Here is a 27553-nt window from a genome sequence, read left to right as displayed (position 1 = left end):
AATAGAACTATCATATGATCCAGCAGTCCCACTTCTAGGTATATACCCAAAGGGAATGAAACCACTATCCTGAAGAGGTACCTGTGCCCTCTTGTTAACTGCAGCATTATTCACAATTGCCAAGACATGTAAACAACTTAAGTGTTCATCAATAGATGAATAAAGAAAATGTGGAATATAAACACAGTGAAATATTATTCAGCCATGAAAAAGGGAAAGCCTGCAATTTGTGACAACATGGATGAACCTGAAGGGCATTATGCTAAATGAAATAAGTCAGACAAAGAAAGACAAATACCATGATCTCACTTATATATGAAATCTAAATATATCAGACTCACAGAAACAGAGAGGAGAATGGAGGCTGCCAGAGGCTGACGGGTGGAAGAAATGGGGCAATGTTGATTAAAGTGTACAAACTTTCAATTACAAGATGAATAAGTTCCAGGGATCACAGGTACAGCATGATGACTACAGTTAACAGTATATACTGTACTGTACACTTGAAAGATGCTATGAGAATAGTTTAGTGTTCTTACCATAACAACAACAACAAAATGGTATTTATGTGTGTGAAGAATGTGTTAATTAACTTTATTGTGGTACATATTTCACTATATATATGTATCAAATCATCTATTGTACACCTTAAAGTTATGCAGTGTTATATGTCAATTATATCTCAATAAAGCTGGGGAGAAAAGAAAGGCCTTAGACGGGAAGAAACAAAGGAATACAATGGTGGATGGCAGGAAAGAAGGAGCAACTCTATATTCAGACCCCAGACAGGACAAGTAAAAGTCACCACTGAGAGACTGGAATGGATATTATCTCCCACTGGGACAAGAGCAAAGTTGGAACTGCCCAGGAGAACAGGAATAGGGCTTTTATGTAGGATGCCGTATGTCATCACAAAGTCTCTGCAGTCCTTAACAAGCCCGCATTTTCAGGAAGTTCCCAGGACAGAACCACATTTGGTTCACTCTGCCTCCTTAATATCACTTAGATACATCTCTTCCTTTTACTTTTTCTGCCACTGTCCTGACTCAGGCTCTTATCATTCAAGGATTTCCTAACTGGTTTTTGACCATCAGTCCAATTCTTCTGCCATTCAGTCGTCAGTGATCTTTCTAGAAGGAGAATCTCATAGTGTTACTCCTCCTTCATAAGGTTCCAACTTCATAGCTTGAAACAAAGGTCGTTCCAAATGTGACCTCTCTCTCAACCTCATATCTAACCACTTCCCTTTTGTTGCAGCCATTACCATATCACTCCCACCAATTATTTAGTGCTTATTGTATATCAGGCAGTCTGCTAAGAACTTTGCATGAATTAACTCACTTAATCCTGACAACAACTCCACTGGGTAGAAATTATTATCACTTTCATTTTACAGATGAGGAGACTGAAGGACAGTGAGGGTCCATGACTTGCCCAAGGTCATGTAGCTATAAACAGCAGAATCAAGATTTAATCCCACATAGCTGAACTGTAAAGCCTGAATTGTAACTAGTGTAATTAAATTGTTTATGCTTCTTCAAATTAACAACCTCATTCACAATTCTGTGCCTCTAAACATTCTGCTTCCTCTATATCGCATCCTCTTCCTTCTCAGCCCCTGACTTTCCTACTCATTCCTCAAAATTTATGTCGAGCTTTGCCTTCTCTAAGAAGTATTCCCTGACACCCCTGGTCTGGTTAGATGCTTCTTTCTGGGCTCCCAGAGTAACCTCTGTGAACCTCTCATAGAGATGTAACAGACAACTACAACTACAATAAAATATAGTAACAATAAAATAATAAAACACAATAAATGTAGTAATTTGCCCCCTGGCTCCACCAATGAGCTCCCCAAAAGCAGAGATGTGTTTTTTTTTTAACATTTTTTATTGATTTATAATCATTTTACAATGTTGTGTCAAATTCCAGTGTAGAGCACAATTTTTCAATTATACATGAACATATATATATTCATTGTCACATTCCTTTCTCTGTGAGCTACCATAAGATCTTGTATATATTTCCCTGTGCTATACAGTATAATCTTGTTTATCTATTCTACAATTTTGAAATCCCCATCTATCTGTTCCCACCCCCAGAGATGTGTCTTAATCAACTTTATATCCCTAGTGCTCAATTTGTTAAAGAAATGGATAGATGAATGAACTAATGACCAAAGACCAGTGGAGGGAAATGAAAGATACCAAGGATTTACTTCAGTACAAATAATGAAAAATGAGAAAATGAGAGTGAGAGAAAGTAAAAAAAAAAAAAAAAAAGTCAGCAAAATACAAAGACTATAGAAGTTCCTGAATGGTTTATAAGGCCTCTTTCAAAGTCTAGGTTCATCTTATGTTAGGGAATAGAGACCAAATATTCAGACAGACCCCTGCATAACTGAAAGATAAAAGCTAAGAACAGTGTCTTTGTCCAACCAGAGAGAATTCATGGATGGATGACAGAGCCCAGAGCATGGCAAGCTAAACGACGGCCCCAGGAAAACCCCCCACGGACTTCAGAACCAACAGGAGGTTTTATAAACCTTAAAAGGAAGAAGTCATAAATACAGCACTGACACAAAAAGCACATTTGACAATTTGAGGAGGCAGTATGAACAAGATTTTAGTCTTCACTAAGGTGCTCCTAGGAAGCATTACAAATTGGATGCATTCACTGAAGGGTAGATGTCCAAGAGATTGAGGTTCTCCTCCCACAGTCTGCTGTCCAAATCCTACTGCCTTTCAAGTCTATCTCAAACGCTCTTGTTTTATGTAGCTTTCCCAATATCTGATAAACTTCTTCCACGTTCAACTGTATCCCTCTTTCACGGCCCTTCTAACAGACTTTGGTTGGAATTATACATATACTCATGAGCCTGTGAACCAACTGAAAGACCACTATGCTTCCTCAGACCTGGCCTAGAACAAACATCCAACACATATTTGTTGGACTGAAGGGAATCTACTTAGCAAATGTGTCATCAGCAAGACATTCCTAAGACAGTAGCTGTAACTGAGTAATCAGACCCAGAAGGAAGTCCTGACTTTGAAAAAAGACCAAAAAAAAAAAAAAGATACCATTGAAAGGATCTAGAAAAATATACAAAGTCACCAGGTACTGAGTTAGGATACCAGCCTAAACCAGATAAAGTAGCTCAGCCTCACGAAGGACAGGGCCAGCCTTGATAGTCAACTGATGAATATATCTCAGAAGACCATGCAATGCAGAGAAAAGTGTCAGAGGGAAAAGTTAAACATCCACCAGCCAAAACCTCAGATCTCAGGGGAAGAGTCTGGAACATGGACGGGTTCACATGAGTCAGAATAAAATTAACTTCGGAGGAGAACAAAGACTCTGGGAAGGGCTAAGAATTCACCTACTTACCCACTGAACTGTGCTCAAATTTAGGTCACTTTCTCAACACCAAAGTAAAACTCATTGTTGCCACTTCTGTTCAACTCAGTTATGTCACATCTTGTCCAAAGGTTCCTGCCCATCCGCAAATGTCTCACATGGTCTAAATGGTCCCCACTTCACAACTCATTCACTCTCCAGAACGTCCAGGACTTTATTCTGTGCTCCCTTTCACAGGGACCACAGCAAAGGAGAGCTGAGACTCCAAGAACCACTGACAACTGGCCCCACCTGATCCCGAGCCTCTTACCAGCTGGTACTGGCGGTTGTACAAGTCATGGCAGTTGTTGAAGATATACTCATATGTTGAGTTCAAACAGGCCTTCACACAATCCTTTACCACCTGGCTGGCTCTTGGAGGGCTCTGCAGTTCCTGTACCTGCCAATTAATTTAAAAAAATATGGGTCCAGGGTCTTGCCCACCTGGGTGGGATCTCCTATTCCCTATTCCCTCATCCCTCTGTGGGTCCCTGGACCTTGCCCTGGGATGAAACTGTCAACATGGCTGACGGGGAGAACTGCCCAGCCCAACCTTGTTGACCCAGGGTCTTTTGGAAGTAACTCAGGGAACAGGCATATGGAAACGTAGGCTTAGAGGTGATAAATCCTATAGCCTTAGACTATGCCCAGTGATTCTCACTCTCCATGCTTCTGTGGCCAGGTCCCCAGACTAGCATCACCCAGCCCAATTAATTTCTTACCTTCATTCTGAAGAAAGTAATGCTGGTCAGCAAATCCACTGTGGACTTTAAATCCTGAAGCCGCTCAGGGCTCCCAGCAGGGAAATTATTCTGTTGCAAATTAAGCAAATGTAAGAAAGGAACAAAAGAATATGGAAGCCTTCCCTGCCAAAAGCAATGAAATCAGAAGCTTCCCTAACTGCTACCCACTGGGATCTTCCCTAGTTGAGTTTTACAAAAAAGCTGTAATATTACAGGTCTCCCTCCCTTCTCCACTGACACAGGTCCTTGCCAAAAGCAGGGGTTAGTAATCTCCAGTCCAGAAAGCAACACATCCTACCCCCAAGCCTACTTCCCATGCAATGTGTGAGCGTTTACACAAATGAACACACAGACACTCACACACACATTGACACACACACACACTTTTTTCTTGGGTGAAGATTCTTACACCCAAACAATGAGTTCTTCAAAACTTACAATCTAACTGTATATCCTGGAATATAAGTAGAGCCACACTACAGACCACACTGAGATGTGTACTTTCCACACAGTGGAACCCAGTTATTCTATATTTCTCGAGCCAGCAGATGGCAAAGCTCTGAGCAGAACTGCTTTTGGAGTGAGTTCCTTGGGATCTTCCCATCATGCCTCACTTCAATTCTTTTGGCATGAGTTTTAGGAGGAAGCTGCCAAAGAGAGCTTAAGGAAGATGCTGTGCCACTCTCCATTTTAAGGGTTGCTTTTTTAAACCTTCAAATGGCTACTTATATGCCAAATATAAGATATACAGTCAACTGTCCATTATTCGTGCAAATGGAAGGCACTGAAAATACAGATAATTAAAATCTCACTTCTTTTTGACTTTGAGGTTGTTTTATACTTACTTTTTAATGTGGGTATATTGCCTGTTCTGGAAATTCACAACACTTTAAAGCAAGTAATGAAGTCATTCTAAGACGACTTAACTTAGGAAGAACTGCAAATCTGCCCATTTCCGTCTCATCCTAGGCACCCACCCTCCTACTATATCTATTTCCTCCCTCCATTCTAGGAACACACATGACCTCTGCTACAAATTACTTGCCCAAGCCAAGTTACTCTCTCTCCCCTTTGCCACATTCTCATAACTTTTTTGGAAAATGAGGAGAATATGGAAAGATGCAAGAAGGAAATGTAATTATCTACTTTTTAAAGGGGTATTTCTGGAAGAGATTACGCTTTGGAGACTCTCTAATGAGAATGTCATCAGAGGTTTGGTAGAGTGACATGAGTGGGGTTAGAAAGCCAGTTATCTATAAAAAGCAGCCACATCAGCCACTATTTACACACTGCATGGTCCTTGGAGTTTGAAGAATCACAGGTGTCAGTGACATTGGCCATACACATGGGTGTGATGACACAGACTAATTTTCTTTGCCTTGATCTTTTAGCCATTTGGCCCACAGTCTCTCTAACACTGAGCTTGATATTCCTTAATCCCACCCTACAGCCAGGTCTTCACTCACCCTGTATGTAGAGAGGTCAATCCTCAGTGAGTTGTGCAGCTGGTCCAGTAGTTTTACAAATCTCTCTTTCTGAGGGTGGTAAACAAATAATAAGAAAGAGAGAAATAATCTGTTTCTGAGTCCCCTAGATTGTAGCAAAAACAGAACTACCCTTGGGTAAGGAAGAACCACTGAGGTGGGGATACATCCTGTCCCATATTTGCCCACAAGGAAAACAACAAACAATACAGAGGAGAAATGAGTAGGTGGTTCCTGTTTCATCTCTTGGCAGCTCTGTCTCACACTGGGGAATCTTCTCACACCAGCTAGGGCAAAGCAAGTCCCTGGGAGGGGAAACAGCTCCTTCCATACAAATCAAGAGGAGATGACCAGTGCATCTCCATCTCTTTGGGACTCTTAACTCATTTCAGTCAGACAAAAGGAACTCCAAACACATTCTCTAACTTGTGCCTAAGTCTGCGGTGTCATGATTTACCTTGGGATAGCTCTTAACAGTTATACAGCCACAGTCTAGCAGTGATGATGAGAGAGAGAAATAGTGATGCATCTGGAAGATGATCAGGCAGATACAAGGAGATTTCTTTTTAAACCACATTCCACATCATTTCCCTTAGTTTATACTTCTTAAATATTAAGATAAAAACCAAATACTATTTTAATAGTTTATTTTTATAGAAAAGGTCTAATTAAGTGGGGAATCATGTTCCTGTAGGCTTTTAGCGTAGCACTCCTAGAACTCACATACTGAGATAGATATATATATATATCTCACACACACACCATTAGATATTGATTGAGTTAGTATATAATGTGGTGATAGAATGGAACAGATATGTGACTTAATCAATGATACTAATTCATCTACAGAAAAACTATAAACAACATTAAAAAAAAGTGGTTAGTACAAAAACAAAAACAAAAACAGGGCTGAGAGGTCCAGGAGATTTGGGAGTATCAGTAATTTTATCCCTGAAGAAGTAATTTTTGTGGCGGGTCAGAGAGATTTCATCTAGTTTATACTGAACTTATGTCAGGTGACATTATGAGTAACGATTCAACTTTTCAAGTACCCTAACAACTGGGAAGGACATACCCTGGATAGGGAAAACAGTTCAGACCCTAGAAGAGGGATAGGCTCAGATACATACTGGTATTCTTGCTTAGACATCAGTCTCTTGTGAACTTAAGTGGTACTATTCTGTCAGAGAAAGACTGAATTATATTAAGAAGGCTCCTTTGTGAACCTGCACGACTGAAGAAAATGGTGACTCAACCAAGTTGCTGGTCCAGGGAGGCTCCCCGAGCCCAGGTAGTACCCCACTTCCCCAGCCCTACTACAGTGGTACTATCCCACCTTCTTTCATGTATCTATGTCTGAGGAGAGTCTATTAGTACAGTCTAAATACTCACAAGGAAAAAGGTTCATTACCTAGGTGGCAGCTATCTGAATTTTAGGCATATCAACTTGACAGTACTGACTCAAAAATCAAGCTTTGTTAACTGGTAACAAGCAGGTAACATGTTTTTACATCACACTCACCCCAAAGTTGGAGGCTGCAAAGCGATCAGATGCAGAGACGTTGGTGGAAGCAGTTGTGTGGGCATAGTAGGCATTGATGTTGGCCAGTAAGGTGCTCATCACTGCTGGCACACCAGGACACATGTACTTGGATGACAAACATGCAAAGTGCCTGAAAAACAGCACCCTCAGCCTTAAAGACTCTTCAGGGATTGCAGGAAAAGCCAACTAATCAAAAGATCTCACTCACGCATATGAAGCTTCTAACCACCTTGACATACAAGGATTTTCATAACTTACTCACTCGGCTGTATATTCTATGAGCATGTCTACCAGTGCCAGGTCTTGTGCTAAGAGCTAGAATCCAAATTGGTGACAGCCTGGCAGAGAAAGCAAGTATTAGAAAGTAAGTCAATAACCCAAGGCATGATATGTAGAATTCCACGGAAACTACAGGAAGATCATCTAAGTCAGAATGACTGGAGGCTAGAAGGGATTAGAAAAAGGCTTCCCAAAGAAGAGATGGTTGAACCAAGTCTTAAAGGATTAGTAAGAATTAATCAAGTGGAAAAGTGTGCAAGCAAAGGGAAACAGTATTGCAAAAACAAATATATTCATGGAGAGAGTGATATATTTGAGAAACCTCACTATGGTTACTGTTCAGGTGTTTGACAGAAGAATACCAAGAAAGGGGAAAGAAGTGGATAGAGAACAAATAATAAAAAAGTTTATCCTAAACTCTATAGTAAATTTTTAAACAAAGGCATACTGTGATAAGACTAGTCTTTCAGAAAGGTCACTGTGATGGTCAAAATTGGAAAAGAAAACTTGGAGACAGATAAGACTAAGACACAAAGATCACCTGAAGAGTTACTGCAGTCATTCAGAAAAGGAGCAATGAAGCACTAAATGGAACAGACAAATGGTTATAGGAGCACAGGCTCTAGAGCCAGACTGTGAGTTTGAACCTCAACCCCATCACTCAGTGGCTTTGAATAAATTAAACTTCTTTATGCCTCAGTTTTTTAAATCTGTAAAATGGGAATAATAATGATACTCACATAGGGTTGATATTAGGATTAATTGAGTTAACATTCATAAAATATTTAGACCAGTTCCTGGCATAAGGAAATACATAGGAGTTGTTATTATCATTATTACTGAGCTACAGCAATATTGATAGATTAAAAACATTTTTAGGTAGAATCTAGAGGTTTTAGAGATTGACTGGATGCTGATAGTAAGACAGAAAAGTTTAGGCTGACTCCTAAATCTCTGTTTAGATAGATATTCAGTAAATTGTTCCATTTACTATATTTGGTGGAGATGATGTTGATTTGGATTTTGGTCATGTTGAGCTTGAAATGCCTGTGGGAATACCCAGGAAGCAGATGAAAATGGATCTGAAATGCAGGAAAGGGTCTGAACCTGAGAAAGAGATGTGGGAGTCTTAAGCCTATATGTTGTGGTTGAGATCATAGACTTGAATGAGATCATCCAGGGAGAGTGAACAAAGTAAGAATTGCAGAGGGGCCATTAATTCTCCAACCTCATTCCTCAAAATGTTTCTTCTGTCTATACTGAACTTGCAATTCTTTGAATAGTCTATGCTCTGTTGCATTTTAGCATCTCTGCTTACGCCCTATCAGACACAGAAATGCCCTACCTCCTTTTCTGTGTTTCAAAGTGTCACCGTTTCAGTGGCTTCCCTCACAGGCCTCCCCTAAAATTTAGATGCCCTCATAATACGCTACGGTTACTTCTATCTTAGCACTTATCAAATTATATTGTAACTGACTGCTTACTGGTCTATCTCTCCTGCTAGACTGAGTTCCCCAAGCACAGAGGCCCCCATCTCATTCATCTCTGTGTTCTCAGCATGTAGCACAATGCATGACACAGAGAAGAAATTCAGTAAAAGTCTGTTACCCTCTGCTCCCTAGTGCTGCTAGCGCGCAGAGCTCTAGAGCTCTAGCCTCACCAATACACAAGCTACCTCTTCTCATAGTAGGTGGGAATTTCTTTTATAGGCATCTTCGTCAACACCAGACACAGCTGCTTTCCCTACAGTTCAGCGTCCTTTCCGAGTCCCAGGCCAGTCTATATGAGCTTGTCTGTCACACACATATATACACGAGTACACATGCCCCATCTGCTCAGGCCTGTGATGTTTCGGTACGTTTGTCCTTGCCTACCCTCCTGTGCCCCTTTCCCTTTCTATCTGTGAACACTGGGGTAGACAGACAAATGCCTTCTCCTTGAGTTACTAATAAAAGCACTACTTTTAATACATAAACTCTCTTTGCCTTGGGGCACACATCCACCCGACCCAGCTCAGAGATGAAAGCAATGAATCACTGCATACTACCCTACTAAGGACCTGTCCACCCTGTCGGTTTGCCATCTTAGCTACCCCAAGGGTGAGTAGCCATTTTCCAGGGTCTCAGGAGAGCCTTACGTCATGGCCTGATATATAGACTCGATGCCATAGCGCATGGCAAATTCATCCACAATTTCTTGGGCAGTTTCATCAAAGTAAACCTTCCATGCATCATCTCCTCGAGCTTCAGGGATCTGGACTCCTCCACTGCCCTGAATGTCTGTGAGGTAATGGAAGAGGTTCTGTAGGATACAGAGTAAAATATATATTGATTATTAAACAGCTAAATATATATTGAAAACAAAAACAAAATCTGCTGGTAAAGTCCAGGAGAATGTGAATAGGGTCCCACAGAAATTCTGTCCTTCAAGTCATTGCTCAGTAAATCTTGTGGCCCCAATAGGCTATTCTTCCATTAGTAAAAGAGAACTGAGGCTGGGACTGTCACTTGGCCTGTCCAGGGCAGCAGTGAGCCAAGGGCAAAATGAAAAAACAGGCTCCAGATCTTCAACCCCTAGCAATCCTACTGATTGCCAAAGGCCTTCCCAATATCGTTTTCTGGCATCTCCCAAGAGCTGGCTCACCTCATGAAGACACGTATACTGCACATGATACGGGGCTACCTTCTCCTCCCCCTTGATCTCCACACTGATTTGCAGGCGGATAGCCCCTGAAACAGCTGATTTATCTGTCCTCTTCTCTAGGAAGGAAAGAAGACTGGAGATTGACATCAACACAACTACAGACAGCACAGACAGCCCCCATCCTGGCTTAACCCAAGGAAAAGGAGGCACTGAACCAAGTGTCACCAAGCAGGTGAACTCATTCCAGCAACCACATAGTCCACAAATACCCTAGAACTGGCTGGGTGAGAGAGTAGGAGTGCCCAGGGGCTAATAGCATTAGGGATGAGTATGAAGATTTAAGGATCTTCTAAAATCTGGGAAATCCCACCAGAGTGAGTTCCAGACACCCCAACTCCTCTGTCCCCTAATCTCTACCCATGTACTGTTCTCTGCAGGTAAGGCAGGCTCTGTAATAGAGGTATGCTTTGGGGACTGAGTGGTGGTTTTGGTAGACAAGATCTTCCCCATGTTCCCCATTCATGCTCTCCCCTCCCAGCAACTTCCTCTGGTCCTGTTTCCTCACCTAGGTTGTACCAGACATCCATTTCGCCGCTCAGTGTCCGAACCTCAATGATGGTTTGCCCGAGGAAATCATCAGACTCTCGCTTTAGCCGCTGCTTTACTCTTGACTTGATGTCATCATCCTCATCCCACACACGTACCTTAATGCGGTCAGAAGAATTGTGGCACTCACTGTGAGAGAATTAGGCAGGCTCTGTTATGGATAGACCCAGCAGCCCCCACTCTTATTACTTCTAATTCCCTCCCAAGGCTCTACCAGCTGACTTGAGGCCCTGCAGAGGAAGAGAAGGAGCCAAAGAAGAGTGGTACTAAAGTCCCAAGTGAGTCAGGCTGTCCTAGCAAACGGCTCTTCATCCCTCAGCCTTGGTGGCTCTCCATAGAAAATTATCCAGTCCTCATTGCCCAGGGACAAACAGAGGGAGATGGAGGAGTAATTAGGGACAACGCTGATTTCCTGTGCAGCTTAGTTGTATCAACAACATCAACAGGAAAACAGCTGGACAGATGCCACAGAGTCCTACGAAGCAACGGCTAGTTTCCTCCCCAGAATCCTGTATGAAGTCCATAAAGGTGTTAAATGTTCATGGTAAGCCCATCTGGTCATATTTGCTTTAACTTTCTATCTACTTTCTCCATCTATCTCAGAATGTGCTTGGTGAACTTCTATCATTCTTTAATATCCACTTGAATTGTCATTTCTTCTACGGTGCTTGCTTTGGAGAAGGGTGTTCACTCAGCTATCTCCCTCATACTCTTTCTTCCCCAGCATTTGCTTTCTAGATCCCTGTTGCCTTATCCAAAAGTTGTACTTGGCAGAATTTGCTGTTCCTTACCCTATGTTCTCATAATATCTTTGCACATTCCATTAAAATATTGTAACTACTGGTCTACTGGAAAATAATAGGCAAATCATCAATAAGCTTCTTAAAGCCAGAGATTATCTTACACATTTTTAGATACACTGTATCATATGCAGTGTCTTATACGGAATACAAATTGCTTACTAAATGGATAAAAGCAGGCAAAATTCACTGCAGAGCCATTTCATTTAGAATTAACCATAAATAGTTTTCAAGCAGGAACCATTCAGCTTCTCAATAAACAGGCGCTCTCCCCAGTAACTATTGCCTCTGGATTGGAGACTGACTTTACTTGGCCCCAATGTCTTTCCCCAGTCTCCCTCTAACAGAAGAAGGTCTCTACATAAGCAGCCTGCTTAGCTGATATAGGCTCAAAGTCCTGGTCCTAAGCCTTACAAGTGTGACAAATCATCTGGATTCACCAGACATTAGTCTAAGTTCTAGGTTAGGACTTGCCATTTTTCAACAACCATCCCTCACTGTCATATGAAATAGTCTGTAAAAAAGTGAGATAATAGATAAAGGAGTAGGGGATGGAAGCTAAAGCAAAAAGAAAAGCAGAGGCCTTAAGGGAAATGGAAAATTCTCCAAACCCCAGATTTCTACCTTCAAGCCAAAATTACCCAGTTGTCAGATAAGGATGTTCCCCTCCCCACTCCCCACTTCCTCTAGGGAGCCTAACCCTTCCTAGGCAGGATGGCAGGGCTGGGACGTACACATTAGGGTGGTCAGTCCCTGGTTCTGTCACTCGGCAGTAGTAAAAATCTTCACAGCACTAGAAAAGCAGTATGGGATCCCCAGGGGCCCCTTTAATCGCCCTAGTTAAGACAGGGCTTGAGTAGAGTAACCCTGATACAATAGTTTACTAGAAGAAACCGAGAGAGAATAGCTGCTGCCCAACTGAAGCATGTGAGAAATGGGTTTTCTCCACCACCTCTGCCCCATCCCTCTTAAGAGTCCAAGCCCAGAATAGGATTTAATGTTGCTGCCCAGATATACATACTCCCAGGTAAGACAAGTCCTCTATGACTTACAAATGGAACTTCTCCTCCCAAACAGGATTCAGGTTCCCAAAAATGGTCTTGGTACGCTTCTTGGTTTTGCCCACTTGCACAGTCACATAAGGGTCACTGGATCCTGTCTTGTCCTTGGCTTGCAGGCCCTGGGCACACACCACTGCAACCCAAACACACACAAAAGGAGGCTTCAGAGTACAATCCAAAAGTCATAAGCCCTCTGAAGTATGAATGTGTGTTTTCCATCTTAGAGCAGCCCCTCTCTGCTCCTTGGACAGGAATTTTCTCACTTCACATCTATCCTTAGCCCTAAGCCACAAGCATATCCCTCAAAGCTTAGCCCAAGAATCCCACCTCCCCACCAGAGCCCTAACTGATCATTTACCCCTACACTGGTCCTTCCTTGCTCTGATACATGCATGCTTCAGCCATATCACCCCAGCTAGTAAACCACTGGTTAACTATTCCCTGATCTCCTGCCTGTCTCCTTTCCCCATCCCACCAGCTCTTGTAATATCAAACTGTTAAGCAAGTCTATAATATCAGATTATTACCAAATCCTTGTATTATCATTCATATTGTTTGCAGGTGCCAGTCTCACCTGTCCCAGCACCATCAGGGTCTAGGAGAGGAGAAGTGAAAAATGAGGACCTCCCTCTTTCCTCATGCTATGCTCTGTCTCCCCAGTCCCTGCTCCCTCACACTCAGGATGCTTCTTCCCCATAGCCTAGGCCTTACTGTCCCCTCAAACTTTGGCCTGCTCACCAGTGATGGTAATTTTGGCCGACCATTTAGAGGTGCCATCCAGCACACTCTGCTTCACTGTTTTCATCTGTTGCACATGGGCTACTTTGTTCACGTTGAAGACATCCCGGATAACTTCAAAGATCTCTGGCTTATTCCGCTCGCGGATCTTCATGCGGTCCTTCATGGCCATGATAATGTTCTGGGTCCGGTCCTCTGCCCCATGTTTAGAGCTCTTTTCTGCAGCCCCTGAAGGATAGCCAGAGATAGAAAGTAGGGTAACCAGTAGGCCACCTACAAGACCAAGGATCAAGCTGAGGAATGGGGCCAAGAAGAGATCACTGAGCAGTGGGAGACTCTTAAGAAGACGGGGATATCTCTGAGAAAACTTGATCTCTGTGGGGCTGGCTAGTTTAATGCCTGGCCAGTGGAGTTTAAAATGCAACTCAAAGGGTAGCAAAAAGTTGATAATTGTCACGGGAGTATATTACACTATTCTATTTAGATACACGTTGTATTTTTCACCAAAAAAGAATAACAAAAAATGTAGCTCAGTCTGCAGTTGGCTTTGACTTTCTTCAATCCAGATGCTCATTGAGAGATACCCTCCAAGTCTAAGACCAAAATATCACAATGGGTATCATAGTTATCAGGGAAGGGTGGTGGGTGGGCACAACAACTCCATTAATCTCATCCAACTGCCAAGCCATGATATAGATCCCAGAATTTGTCAGGGCATACAGCAGGGTTCTGCCCCACGGCTCCAGTGCCTTTAATCTCAAAAAATTGTGGCCTTTGGTATCAGACAGACTTGGGTTCAAATCCTGACTCCACCACTCCTTGCTGGGTAAACAGGCTTCTTCTAAGAGAAGAAAATGGTACTCATCTCTCAGGATGTGTAATAAGCATTATATTAGATAGCATATCTTAGATGCCAGTGCCTGCCATCTAGTAGGTACTCAATAAATGGTCCCTATGTAAATCAACTACACTTCAATAAAAATTAATAAATATATAGATAAATAAATAAACAAACAGTCCCTATTATTGTTACCATCATTATTATTACCCTGGCAAGGCCAAGGGCCATCTTCACCAGCCATGCTGGTATCAGAGGTTAGTAAGCTTTTTCTGCTGCCTTAACAATTATGGAGGAAAACAGACTCCTCCAGTGCATTTTATCAATCAGGCTTCTCAGAGCAGAGGGACCATACTTCATTTATGGGTTCTACAGACTGGCTCTCAACCTCTCTCCAGCCTCCAAAAGCCTAGGCCTTTACTACAAAACTTAGAGCAAAAAAGAAAGGCCAACATCTGCATCCTAACCCTGGGAGGATGGAAAGCAGGTTTTCTGTCCAGGAAAGCCTACAGAACGGCACTTAATTCCACTCCATGCTCCATAGAGGCCTTAGACAGAAGATATTTTCAGATAAATGAAAAATGACCTGGGCTGGATCCTATTCTTGCCATCTAGCATTTCCCATGCAACGCTATTTCCCTGGCCTGGGACCTCTGAAAGGCTCTTAAGAAGGAGATGGACACTCTGACTACAGAGCAGCACTTCAGAGGCTTCTAGCAAGCAGCCTATGTGGCCAGTTGCTAGATCTGAGCAATTAAAGCAAGTACCTACTGGCACCTGTGCTTGTCACCCCCTCATGATAGGTTTGAATAAAGTCATCACCAACATTCCTCTTCAGAAAGTCTTTTCAGAGCCCCACCTCTTCTGCTGACTATGTTCCACCTGTATCTTCATGTCTGCTATAGGCATGCCACTGGCACCAATCTAGGGGTCTTCAAATAAACACATTTTAAGTGAACAATTCCTCAAGGTCTCTCCCTGAGCCACTTTATGTCACATATCTTTCCTTAGGGTAACAAAGTGCTTGTGAGTCTAAAGGTGACCTTTCTTTCCTCTGCCACAATCCTTTAGCTTTCATTACTACGGCTTGGCTCAGTGTAATACCCAGAAAGCCTGGAGGGGCAAGAAAATACCACATTCCCCACGCCTGTTCTTTGGGGATCCAGCAACAGCGGTGCGTGCCCAGCAGGAGTGGAGCAAGGAGACAAGAACTTGGAGTGTTAACCACCTCCTGTGAAAGACTTGTTGCTTTTCCTGCTCCTGGTTTCCCCACTCCATGATGGCAGCACAAGTCACATATTTAGCAAGGGCCTTGGGAGTCTAGCACATTCTCCTCCTGGACCTTTGCCTGATCAGTTTGAAACTTCTGTTCCTGGCACTGTTGTCTAAAAGCTCCATCTATAAGAAAGGAATAAATGCCACCTTCCCTGGGTTCTAGGGTCTAGACTTTAGGAGGTTCTTCCGCGAAGACTAGAACCTCAGAGAATTCTCTCTTCTCATTAGTTTCTGTCCCTAATTAACATGCTTTAGTCATTTGGGCAATATGGCCACTGTGGTGTGTATAGCAATCGAGCACAGCTTCTGGGATCATCTGAATCCTGGAATAAATTCTAGCTCCACCAGAGGGCCATAGAAAGTTCAAAGAATTTTTTGCAAAGGTGCTTAAAAAAGTGCTACAAGACGTCTTATTTGGAAAGGCAATGCCTTAACTCAGGGCCCTACTTTCTCTAAAAAGTAAAGAGTTTCAGTATCAGGTAGACTGGAATGATAGTCCAGCCATTCTAGCTCCTCAGTGCCATACTATTTGGGAGACCCTGCCGCCCCTGCTCCCCATCCGTCAGCCCACAGGAGCACTCACGCTGCAGGCAGTCAGCATTGAGCAGGTCCTGGCACTTCTCGTGGCACTTGACTCCACACTCGCTGCAGCGCATGCCCTGCCGGGCAATGCCCCAGAGCAGGCCTTCACACTCATAGCAGTAGGTCGGGGTAGTGGCTGTCCAGACCTCAAAGTTGTGGGGTGTGGTACACGAGATGGGATAGATTAAGGCCTGCAGGGTTTTCTTATACACGTGGGATTTCTGAAAGACACATATCCAATCACCCACTAGCAACTTTAATTCTCTGCTGGAAGATACCAGAACTAAGACCCCTGCAGGGCTATTAAGACCCTGGTCTCCTCTGTGGCAGTGGAGGAGACACTTTAGTCTGGCCCAGCCCATAGCCCCAGCCTAGCAAAAAGAAGCCCCCCAACCATCATGTGCTCTTGGTTATCCAAAATGGGTCTGATCTGAATGCTGGGTCAGAGCCTTGTCCCAGCACTCAGACTCTTCAGGGAAACAAAGGGTATCAGGCTCACCATAAAACCCGGAGGTCGGTGGTCACATACTCGAATGTGAGACTTGGGTTTACCCATGGTCTGGACCCTTGCCTCTCCCACTGCGGAAGACTGAGACTTGATGCTATCTATTTGTTTTGTTAACAGCATGGGCCCAATACTTTTGAATTCCCAGTAAGTATGGCTATGAGATGATCACTGGGCCATAGGCCAGTGGACTCATGAAAGCCCATGGGTCACTTACCAACTCTTCATCCTTGAGAGAGGTGCGCGTAGCCATTGCAGAAGTAATTCCTGCCTTCCGGGACTGGACCAGTGACTGTGAGAGAAGACTTGCTGTCAGCCCTGGCTATCACCAAAGGGCTGGGCAAAGTCCTGGGAAGGGAGTTTCAGTGACCAAAGCTATTTAATGATAACTTACTACCTTCTCTCTACTTACTGTCGTTCACAGGGACTGCCCACGGATGCTAGGTAACAAGCATCCGAAATTAAGATCCAAACCCAAGGCCCTCAGGGAACTGTTCTAACAATGCTGGAATAGCACTTCTCTCAGGGAACCTACCCTTCAAAGAGTTCTCTTTCCTTCAATATTTTTAGGTATCCAACCTCACAGAACTCCTTGTTTACAGGAATGCAAAGGAAAATGAAAAGCTTAGAATTGCAGCAGGAAGCAGGTCATTATGAAAGGACAGACACACAACTCTGTCACGGTCACATTGAAGAACCATCACTGGGAACAATGATTCTATACTGTAATATCCTCTACCCTCTGGTACCACCCTGTGCCCACATAATTCCACGTGGCTGTGGAGGCCAACAGCCCAAATAAGCAGAGCACTTGGTAAGTCAAAGGGGCAATGTAGTTGCACTAAAATCAAGCAGGAGTCGGGGTTAACTCTGAGATCTGGGATGCCCTGCTAGTCAGACTCTTGTATAGAGGGGCCCCATGAATCTGCCAAGTCCAAGCTTTAGGGCAGCTCTTGGAAAGGCACATGGTTTCCCTAAGGCAGTGGACACTAGGCAGACAGAAGTCATTCTATTAGCCTTAAGCAGGAGGAACAGTTAGGATGTGCCCAGGTGGTTTGGGATATGGACTCATAAAGATAAGGGGGTCTGGAGACACTCACCATAGCCTGCGCAGAGGAGAGCAGAGAAAGGAACAACATGATGTTAAAGCCCCCTCGAGGGCATGAAAGCTTTCAGAGACAACTGAGAGATTCTTTCCCATAGTCCAAAGTAGGAAACATGTCCCAAACACCCCCTGCCTCTATCTACTAAAAACTGTCTTCAACCCAGACAGCTGACCAAGGCCCAAGGCCTAGAAGGAGAATTATGCTATAAAGTGAAATATGGGGAAGGTTGAAAGACAGAGGAAGGGAAACAAGAAATGAATAAAATACTGCTATCCAATCAGTTAAGCAAAGGAAATTTGGTAAGCAAGGAGGAAGCAGAGGATGAGAAAAAGTAGGAAGAAAAGAAAGGTAGAAGAGAAAGAAGAGGAGATCAAAGACAATGAAAGATAATAAAGAAGAGATGACATCAGAATTTACCTTCATCCAATCAGCTTGATGAAGAGTTGGTGGGAGAAGAGGTGTATTAGAAAGGAAGAAAAAGAGAAAGATATACAAGTAGCAGAGGGAAAAGGAAGGAAGAAAGAAAGAAATGATGAAAAGAAAATGGCAGAGGATATTTCTATTCAGTCAACTTTAGAAGGGAGAAACTGGTGGGGAGAAAAAGAGCACAGAATGGAGGAGAAATGGAAAAATAGTGGCTAGAAAAAACAAAATAGACTGAATAGGGAGAAAAAGAGAAGAAAACAGGAGTAGCAAATAGTAATAGCAAAAGGGTTCAAGTCTTACTGAACATCTGACTCTGGGAAGACTGGGCTCCACTCCACCCCCACTACCCACTAAACTACAGAAAATTCCTTGAGCTAATTCTGCCTTAGGAGGTATGACCCCAAATGGGAGCTTCTGGTCATCCTGGAGGTCCTGAGATTAGCTTTAACTCCTAATTCTGTTTCAATTCAATTCCACAAGTTGTCATTACTATCTCTCAATGCTAGACACTAGGTTAAAGACTGAGGGTACAGAGATAGTCTAGAAAGCCTATGTCTTGTGAGACTTCCAGCTGACCTCCAAGGAGTCACACTGGTCATGACCATCACACATGAAGCTCAATTATCTAGGTCAGGGCTGAAGGAAGTTTCCATTAAAGGTGATCAAAGAAGGCTATTGAGATACCTAGAGGAACTGGATAACTGGAAGATAACCCTGGAGCCCAGCTTTGAGGGCCTAAGCTATAAATGTTCCAGGTAGGAGCTTGAGCCAATGAGGGACCTGGGGCTCTAACAAGGGAGTGAGGTAATACAAAGTCCCACTCAGGTCATCACTATGTCTCAGTAAGGCTTTAAATGATTGATCATCAGACTGATTCTTGTCACCAAATGCTCCACTTCCAGTTCTAATAGCTTGCCAATCCCAATGGGGGAATACCCCAAGGTTATAGCCTAAGCCTGCACGAGAGTCCATACTCACCAGGTCGCTGACAAGTGGCAGTGTCTTCTTTCTGCGTAGATCTGGCATGCTGTCAATGCCGTAGAGACCTCCAGCTGGCCTGAGGAAAGAAGAAAATATGTCAGGACTTTCAGCCCCACCTTGAGTTACTGGCAGGTTTAATGTTCCATTCTCCATGCTCACTCTCCCTAGAGGAAGATAAACTGACCTCCACCGTGTGCCTGTGAGAGGGGTAAGGAGGACAGAAAGTGAGGGAAATAAAGCCACGGGTTGATGAGCAATGGAACCTGCTCTCAGAGTGCCCCTCGGTGTCTCCCTCTATGGTTTTAGCGACGGGCTCTTTTATCGCACAGTGCCACTCCAAGGCTCCTTTGTATATTTGAAGGCCCTTGTGCTCCATAAAGCAAGGTGGGTATTGGTGGTTAAGAAGGTTCCTTCCTACACTCAGGCCAGAGACACTGATCCCCAAAGATAAGTCTTCTCTGGCCTATGCCAGAGCAGAGTCCAGAAGAAATGCAGCCTAGGCAGCAAGACTGCTAAACAGTACTATGCAGGAGAACTTCTCCAACCTGAATAAAAGAGCCACTAGTCTGTCTCCCCAAGCCTCCTGAAGAAAAAGCACCTCCATGGAAAGAGGAGCCTGCCCAATTAAGTGGAAGCAGGGAAAGTAAATGGAAGACTTCCAAAAGAAAAAGAAGATCATTTAGGAAGGAAACAGCAAAAGGAATCAAAAGTCTGGCCTAGCCCTATGGTCACATCAACAGGGACCAGGAAAAAAATAATAGGAGCAACCTGAGATTTCTAAAACTTTTATACCTTTTACATACTTATTAATTTTGTTGTTCTTTGCCTGTTCTTCCATAACAATAGGCAATAAATATTCAGAGAAATTCCCAAAAAGAACACCATCCTCACATTCAGATAACCTGGATTTTATTCTCAACTCTTCTACTAATTCACTATATCCTCTGCCAAAATTCCTTCCTCTCTTTGGATTTTGGTGTCACTTCTATAAAATAATAGGGGTGAACTACAAAACCTCTCTGACCTTTTGGAAGGTATCATTCTGAGCCTCAATGAAAAGAATTCATATACTTGGTTTCAACAAGACCAATGAAGAAATGGGGAAAGTGGGGTGGCTGTACACCATAACTGGTCTGAAAAGAGAAATGTCAAAGAATAAATAAGTAGGTATTGCCAGCTAATTAGGCAAAAAATGGAGCCACCAATTGAGTCAAGGTCAGGAGTTGGAACAGGTAACCAGATATGTTGATTTCTAATAATCTAACTTTTAAGTACAGGCAGTGAACTTTATTCAACACTACCACATCTATGCAAGTTCTAAACTTGTGACAACTTCCAAGGACTAAGCTGAAGGAAAAGAAAGATGAAAACAGGGAGGCATTTAGAAAATCACTGCATGGCTCCATTTAAAAATAGCTTGGATATGTTCCATTGGTATGTATATATTTTAAAGTTATTAGAAGGAAAAAACTAAAGCCCTGAAGAAGGGCTGTTGAAGAAGCAACTGGTGCCACAAGTCTATGGCTAATTCTAGAAACTATAAAGTGTACCACTTAAGCCAAGAAGTTTTTTTGCAACATAAATGAGCATTTGACAAAAGCAAAAACGGTTGCTAATTCACATGGTTAACTCTTGCTTTTAAAAAAAAGACAAATCACAAAGAAAAGGAGCATATAAAAATGGAATAGATAACTTTATGATCTGATCTGTTTTCTTCCCTAGTGACGAGGAAAAGGAGGCAGCCACTGGGAATTCTGATGTCAGAAGGCCTTTGTGGGACAAGGAGAGAAGGAAGAGCCTGAGGAGAGAGAGCACTTATGCTCTTTTATCTCTTAAGAATAGTCGGTCAGTTACAGGCAGCAGTTGAGCAGTTTAAAATGATGTCTGGTACAATCACACGGATCTGAAACTCCCAGACAAAAAACAGACAAAGCACACAGACCTCATAAGGGATACTACTTATGTCTTCACTACAGTGGAACAGAAAAAGTAGGTGACTCACAAAAGCTGAAACAGGACGGGGCCCAGGGAGTAATCTAATCAGCTACACTATCCACAATGGAATAGAAGGAAACTGTCTCCAAATCCACGTATTTTTCTAGTTTCCTCATTCTCATACTTAAAGGGTATATCACCACTATGATGCAATACATCAGAAATTACAGAGGCAAGGATAGGAGAGCCCCAGTGCTCCCTCTCCTGCTCCAGGGGAACAACCCTGCAGAGCTCTCTTTCCCACCTCTGAGGAATCAGTCTGCAGCATTCTTTCCTCTGCCCCAGAGAACCAACCAGTCTTTACAGTTAAACTTCTTCTTCCCCAGAATCCAGCTTATAAAGCTGTTTCTCCTGCTTCCCAAGGGAAAAGCTAAAAGCAGCATAAGAGATTGAAGAAAATCCATAAACCTTGCAGTATTAACACTTACCCTTCTGGGAGCCACTGGGGTAAAGAGGGGTCACCATCATCTGGAATCTTTAAAAAGAGAAAGAAAAATGTTAGATCCTGGGAAAGATGGGAGAGACTGCTATACTTCTTTGGTCAGGCAGTGGGCAGTAAAGTTAGAAGCTCAGAGCAGTATAGGTCACATACACCACTGGTGACATGCCCAGCCTGATGTTTAAGTCAGTTCCCTGATCAGCCAGGGCAACAAGCAGGCTGCTGAAATCAGTGGTACTTTGTCTCCCTTCTCCCCAGAAAACAGGGAGGATATAAGGCCAAGTTCACTGAGCTCCCAGGAATAAGGTCCACTGGGAGTGTGAGAACTGCCAGAACTTACAGGTCTCTCACACAACCCACTGGTATACATAACAGTAAGCTGAGGCCAGAGGGTCCATTTAGGCTTCTAGGCCTCGCTAAAGCAAAAAGACAACTTCATATAGAGTCTGGTCTTCTTTCAGCTATATTTCTAAGTTATCTTCGGCTGCCCCGGTGTCAGACCTAGTCTTTCTGGATTCCTATCTCGTGATTTGACTTGGTTTAGGTGACTTGAAGCCTTAACTCACTGACACTGAGCACACTCTGCATTTGGTAAGCTCTATATATCAAGAGAACCCAGGGCAGATTAGATACTTGGATTATTACTCTGGTGAATTTTATGAGCTCTACAATAAGAAATTGAAAATTGGGGCACTAAATAATTCAAGGAAGGAATAGCTGGAAAACACTTTTTAAAGGTTTCTGTACAAAAAAAAAAATCCTTCAAGCAGTGTATAGAGAGAGTTCCAAAGCTGCCAGGGCTCTCCAGACAACCAGTGGGACATGATGTTTAGGCTCCACAGACCCAGTGCCAGTAAGTCTGGGGCTTCCTGCTCCTCCTTGTTCCCCTCCACCCACAACAACTTCCCTGCCTCCTGAGACCTGGGCTCCAGCTAACTATCCTGGAGCAAATGAGCTTCAGACAAAGGAGGCAGAAGTAAGCTGTTAAGCTCTAGACAGGAGGTGAAGTTTCGGGAGGGCTAAAGATGGGAGAAGTTACAGACAAAATGATGCGAGAGAGCAAAAAAAGGAAAGGCAGGACAGGCTAATTAATGGGTGATGTAAAAGTGGGTAAGAATGACACTGGGTCAGCAGAAGGCTCAAGATAAACTTTGGATTTAAGCCTTTCTGAGTAAGACCTTTCTCGGGTAGCCTGTACTCTAATCCAGCCTGTCTACTGCCTACAGCCCTTCATGACCACATTTTGCTGCTGCTGCCTCTTGCCCTGGTTCTGTGACTGGGATGATATGGAAGAGGGAGGGCCAGGCCCAAAAGGCAGCCAGAAGTGGTTAAATCAAGTCTCCCAAGGTTGCTTGTGAAGGGTAGTCAATCCCTAAATCCCCAGATCCTACCAACCAGAACTTATCCTCCCTTTGGAAACAGTCATTTTACTGAGCAGATTTTGATTTCCTACCTAGAATTAGATGTTTACCAGAAACCACTGAGCATAAGGAAACAAAGTCACGAAAAGTCTTGGCAGCCAGGGTTCACAGGCTCAGATTATACACATTTCCTGTACTTACAGGGGACAGTGGGTCTGCAGAAGCCTGAAGACACAGTATAGAGCATGCACACACAGCGCACGGACAGCGGACGGGGGAGTGAGCGGAGGCCTAGACATAGTACCTATAGGAAGTACATTCATTAAGATACAACCTGTACCTGAGGAAACAGGTGCTCATGGATCCTGTACATAGGGCGACAGAATATGTGCACACACCCCTTTCAGGGAGCATTCAGTGCTCACTAGGGCCGGAATCACCAGCAAAGCAAACCCTAACTGTCTTCAAGAACCAGTGCTTGCAGGCACAGAGCACTAATATACTATGCATTCTTATGGCATAGGGGAACCACATCACAGGTCTACGGAAGCCCGTGCTCACAGAAAGGCCAATAAACCTGCTCAGAAGCACAAAGCACGTTCACATTTAGGCCCCAGGCAAGAGGCACAAAAAGCCTACACAAACTCCTGCTCTCAAATACAATGTGTATGCATGCTGGGCTCAGCCAGGGTTTATAGCATATGCCAATCTGCAGCAACAAGTAGAAAATGGACATACACTGTGCGAAGTAGGAAAAGAGGAAAGTGATCAGTATCTGGGGGAGTCAAACCGAGTACAAGTATAAGCACACACATGCTACACTGAATGTGCACCATGCTGGCACACACATTCTCACACTGTGCTCCAGGGACGTCTGCAAGAGCTCACACAAGCATAGAGCATGCACACAAATTGCTTTCAGGAGAAACAGACTAGCTGCATGAGCCAAAGTTCAGAGGCACAGATCATACCTGTGCATGTACACACGTACGTGTACACACACACACACACACACACAGAGTGCTCAGAAGGGAGGGGAGAGAGTTGACAACAAAAAAGGCCACAAGGGGCCAGAGCACAACCTGAAGGGCTCCTCGCTTTCCTTCTGCAAGGAGAGAAAGAACAGGGGGAAAAAAGGGGGGTGGGGGTAGAGAGGTTAGTAGATTCAGTTCCACAGCAGAGAACCCAGAGAAAATGCCAGCTAAACCTCACAGGACATGGAAGAGAGGCCCACTGAACATCTGGGCAGTTAACACAGCTCAGCTTCCAGAATCACCTCTTGTATTTGCTGGCCCCTGCTGTTTAGTTTAGAACATCCCAGGTTTGGCTGCAAAAACCAAAGGACAAAGTCTACCTAGAAATTTCATTCACCCTTTCCAAAGTGGCTTGCCTACAGGGTCAGGGCCACGAGAACAGCTCTGTTACCAAGGGCCACTCTGACAGGCTACGTGAACTGACTAAACACAGACTCAGAGGCTACATGAGCTCACTCTGAATCTGAGATAAGCCCACAAACCCCAAAGACCTGGTAGCTGAGCCCTTTCCATTTTGTAATACAGACTTGGTCATGTGTTTGCCCAACAAGCCCTGACCTGTTTTCCCAGAGCCTAAGTTAAGTTATGCCAAATTAAGGCCTGGAGTTAAGGCCAGGAGTAGGATGCTCAATAGTCATAGACTTGGAGGCATTGACTGGCCATTGCCCTAACACAAGTCATCATAATTTGGATGATAAAACCATGACTGAAATCCCAGGCTTGATTATCTACCAAATCCAGAAAAATACTTCCAAGGAAACTGACACTTTCAGAAGGACCCAAGTAAGCCACAGGAAAGGAAGAATAAAGTCTAGAGATTACTCTTTCCTGTTCGTCAGAGACTACATTACCTTCTAGGCCACACATGCTTCACACAGGATTCCTTCTCTAGGGAAAGTCCATCTACCTGGGCCCATCAGCTCCCCTTCTCTTTTCTCTCCTTCCCTTTTAAAGACCCACTGATACTTACAAGTAGAAGGGAGAATCATGGAAACTAACTCGTAAGTTCCCAACTTTTCAAGCTACTTTTGATGACCTAATGGGTCAACCTGACCTGACAGAAGAATGAAGTCAAGAAGAATTCAGCGCAGCTACAGAAAGGTGAGTGAGATAAAAAAGACATTTCCTGGCATGGGGATGTGTCTCTTCTACATCTACTCCCCACCTCCCCTAGAGAACTCTGTTCCCTTTGAAAAAGAAAACTAGGCAAGAACACTTCAACTGACCCTGTGACTCAAATTGGAAAGATTTATCTCTTCCTCCACTATCATAAATATACTGTACACATCATGTCAAAGTTACTCTGATTGTGTCCTTCTGTTCTTCCCAAAGGTCCCCATAATGCCTAAAGACGAAACTCCAATCTATTGACAAGGTCATCAAGGCTTTCCATGACCTGGGCTCTTGCATCTACTGGGTGGGCTCAGACTTACTCCTAAGACTTGGCTCAAATATTAATGCCTCTGTGAAAAATTATCTGCATTCCTCTCAAAAACAAAATTAGGTGCATCGCCACTATGAATCCATGGTACCCAGGCTTCTGTGTGCACACTTCTATGATAGTATGTTGCCAGTACTGTTTCATGTTAACTGTCTGTATACATATCCTCCTTTAGACATTGTGAACCTCCTTGAGAACAAAAATTACATATACTATACTATTTCACTGCTGTAGCCGGAGGGTCTAGCACATCTCCTAGCATTCGTATGTGGTAAAAGGAACCTGAACTTTCAGGACTTAGAAAACAACAGCTTTTCTAAGAACATGTCTCTTGCCTTCACCAGAGAAAAGACAGGTCTCTTAGCCAGTAGCCTGTACAATTTTCCAGACCCCAAAGAACTGCTATACTAGCCCTTCAGTTTATCCCATCCATTGGACAAATATTTTCTTGTTAAGAAAATCTTTTCTTGTTAGCAATCAAACTTTTTGTGCTTCCTAACTTCCTAAAATGCCTTAGGATTTTTCCACTCAGACTTAGTTTTCAATTTAAGTGACATACGTGTATAGAACACTTGCTTTGCAGGAAAATCCCTGACCTCTAAGAATGATCTCACTCTTCCAGATAGTCTGTCTTATAAGGAAGTGACATCCTTCCCTACTGTTAAAACAATCTTAACTACACTGTACTTGGGAGTCAAAAGACTTGAGGCACTCAACTATTTGACTGTGCATTTCCTTATCTGTAAAAAGAGGATAAAAACAGCTACCTCCCAGGGTTACTTTGAGAACTCATTTCTTAAATACTTATTGAGAACCTACCATACACTAGGCAGTGTTCTCAGTGCAGGTGACGCAGCAATGAACCCTGATCTTGAGAAGCTTCTATTCTAGTAGGAGGAGCAGACAATTCATGATGGTGATGAAGATGATGAGCGTAGCCAGTACTAGGTAAACACATTACATATCTGGCATTTTGAGTAAACTCATTTATTTCTCACAACAATTTGACTGGTTAAATACTATTATTACATTAATTTTTTGATTAAATTGAAGATCAGAGATGTTAAGAAACTTGCCTAAAGTCATAGCAAGTGGCAAAGCCAAAATTCAAAACAGGCATTCTGGTTCCAGGATTTGGAACTATGTATACTGCATCATGTGTGATGGGGACTCTGCTGAAAAATTCAGGAAAGGGGAAAAGACATTGCCCCCCTGTGGTGATGTTAGAGTTGTTATTAAAATTTTATAAAAGGTTGTCAGGGAGGCCTCATTGATAAAATGACATCCAAGCAGAAATCTGAAGGAAATGAGTAAAGAAGCTATTCAGAGTTCTAGGAGCAAAGTATTCCAGTCAAAATATATAGCAAGCAAGTGCAAAGCCTGAGGTAAGAGCATAATTGGTGTGGAGGAACAAGTCTGCCATACAGTACCAGTTCAAATGGGGCTCTACAGGCCCTTATAAGCATGTTGGCTTTCATTCTGAGTGAGATAAAAAAAAAATCCCTGGAAGGTTTTGAACAGAGAAGTGATATGCTCTGACTCATGTTTTACGAGCTGGTTGTGGGGAACAGACTGTAAGGGACAAGGGTAGAAGTAGGAAGACCAGTTAGACTACTGCAATCATCTAGACAAGAGAAAACGGAGACTTAGACAAGGATGTTAGTGGTAAGATTCAGAATATTTTTTAACGGCAAAGCAGGCAAGATGTACTAATTGACTGGATGTGGGTTGTGAAAGAAAAGCAGAAGTCACTAATGACTTTGTGGATTGGGCCTGAGCAGCTAGCTGCAAGAATGGAGTTGCCATTTACTGGTAAGGAAGACTACAGGAAAAGCAGGTTTGTCAGGGGCTTGGGGAAAAAGATCACAAGTTTGGTTTTGGATATGTCAAATCTGAGATGTCTATTTACAGGTAAATGCAGATGTTAAGTAGATGTGGAGTCTGGTGTTCCTGGAAGATGTCTGGGCCAGAGATATAAACCTGGGAATGCTTATGAAACTCATGAAATTGAAAAAGATTACCTAGGAACTGAGTATGAATAAGAAGATTAAATCCTGGGATACAGTAAGACTGGGAAGATAAGAAAGGACCAGCAAAGATGACTTGAGAAGGAATGGTCATTAATATTGGAGGAGACCCGAGAGAGAGAAGTGTTCTGGCAGTCAAGTGAAGAAAGTTTTTCAAAAAGAAGAAACTGAGGCATAAGAATAGACTGAAGATCAATGGAATAGAATTGAGAGTTCAGAAATAAACTCTTAAATTTATGGCCAGTTGATTTTT

At 43.1% G+C, this 27553-nt stretch overlaps 1 protein-coding gene across 7 annotated transcripts in view; it reads right to left on the bottom strand.

Annotated features, from left to right (window-relative positions):
• Window positions 1-27553, bottom strand: part of UNC13B (unc-13 homolog B) — a 167980-nt gene that overhangs the window by 15755 nt on the left and 124672 nt on the right. For 5 of the 7 annotated variants that reach the window (XM_015239037.3, XM_031677251.2, XM_072959680.1 and 2 more), the window contains exons 11-23: window positions 21427-21473; window positions 19001-19079; window positions 16708-16782; window positions 15987-16206; window positions 13291-13518; window positions 12544-12685; window positions 10651-10820; window positions 10086-10201; window positions 9580-9743; window positions 7143-7293; window positions 5603-5671; window positions 4116-4205; window positions 3665-3793 (exon numbers count right to left, since the gene is read on the bottom strand). In XM_015239037.3, coding sequence (XP_015094523.1) covers window positions 3665-3793; window positions 4116-4205; window positions 5603-5671; window positions 7143-7293; window positions 9580-9743; window positions 10086-10201; window positions 10651-10820; window positions 12544-12685; window positions 13291-13518; window positions 15987-16206; window positions 16708-16782; window positions 19001-19079; window positions 21427-21473 — 1680 coding nt within the window. Of the gene's footprint in view, window positions 1-3664; window positions 3794-4115; window positions 4206-5602; window positions 5672-7142; window positions 7294-9579; window positions 9744-10085; window positions 10202-10650; window positions 10821-12543; window positions 12686-13290; window positions 13519-15986; window positions 16207-16707; window positions 16783-19000; window positions 19080-21426; window positions 21474-23880; window positions 23904-27553 lie in introns of all 7 variants that reach the window. The other 2 variants (XM_072959676.1, XM_072959677.1) reach the window with 1 other exon arrangement.

Source organism: Vicugna pacos, chromosome 4 (assembly GCF_048564905.1).
Source record: "Vicugna pacos chromosome 4, VicPac4, whole genome shotgun sequence".
NCBI lineage: Eukaryota > Metazoa > Chordata > Mammalia > Artiodactyla > Camelidae > Vicugna > Vicugna pacos.
Note: the sequence above shows the minus strand (reverse complement) of the source record. Positions and strands in the feature narration are given on the sequence as shown.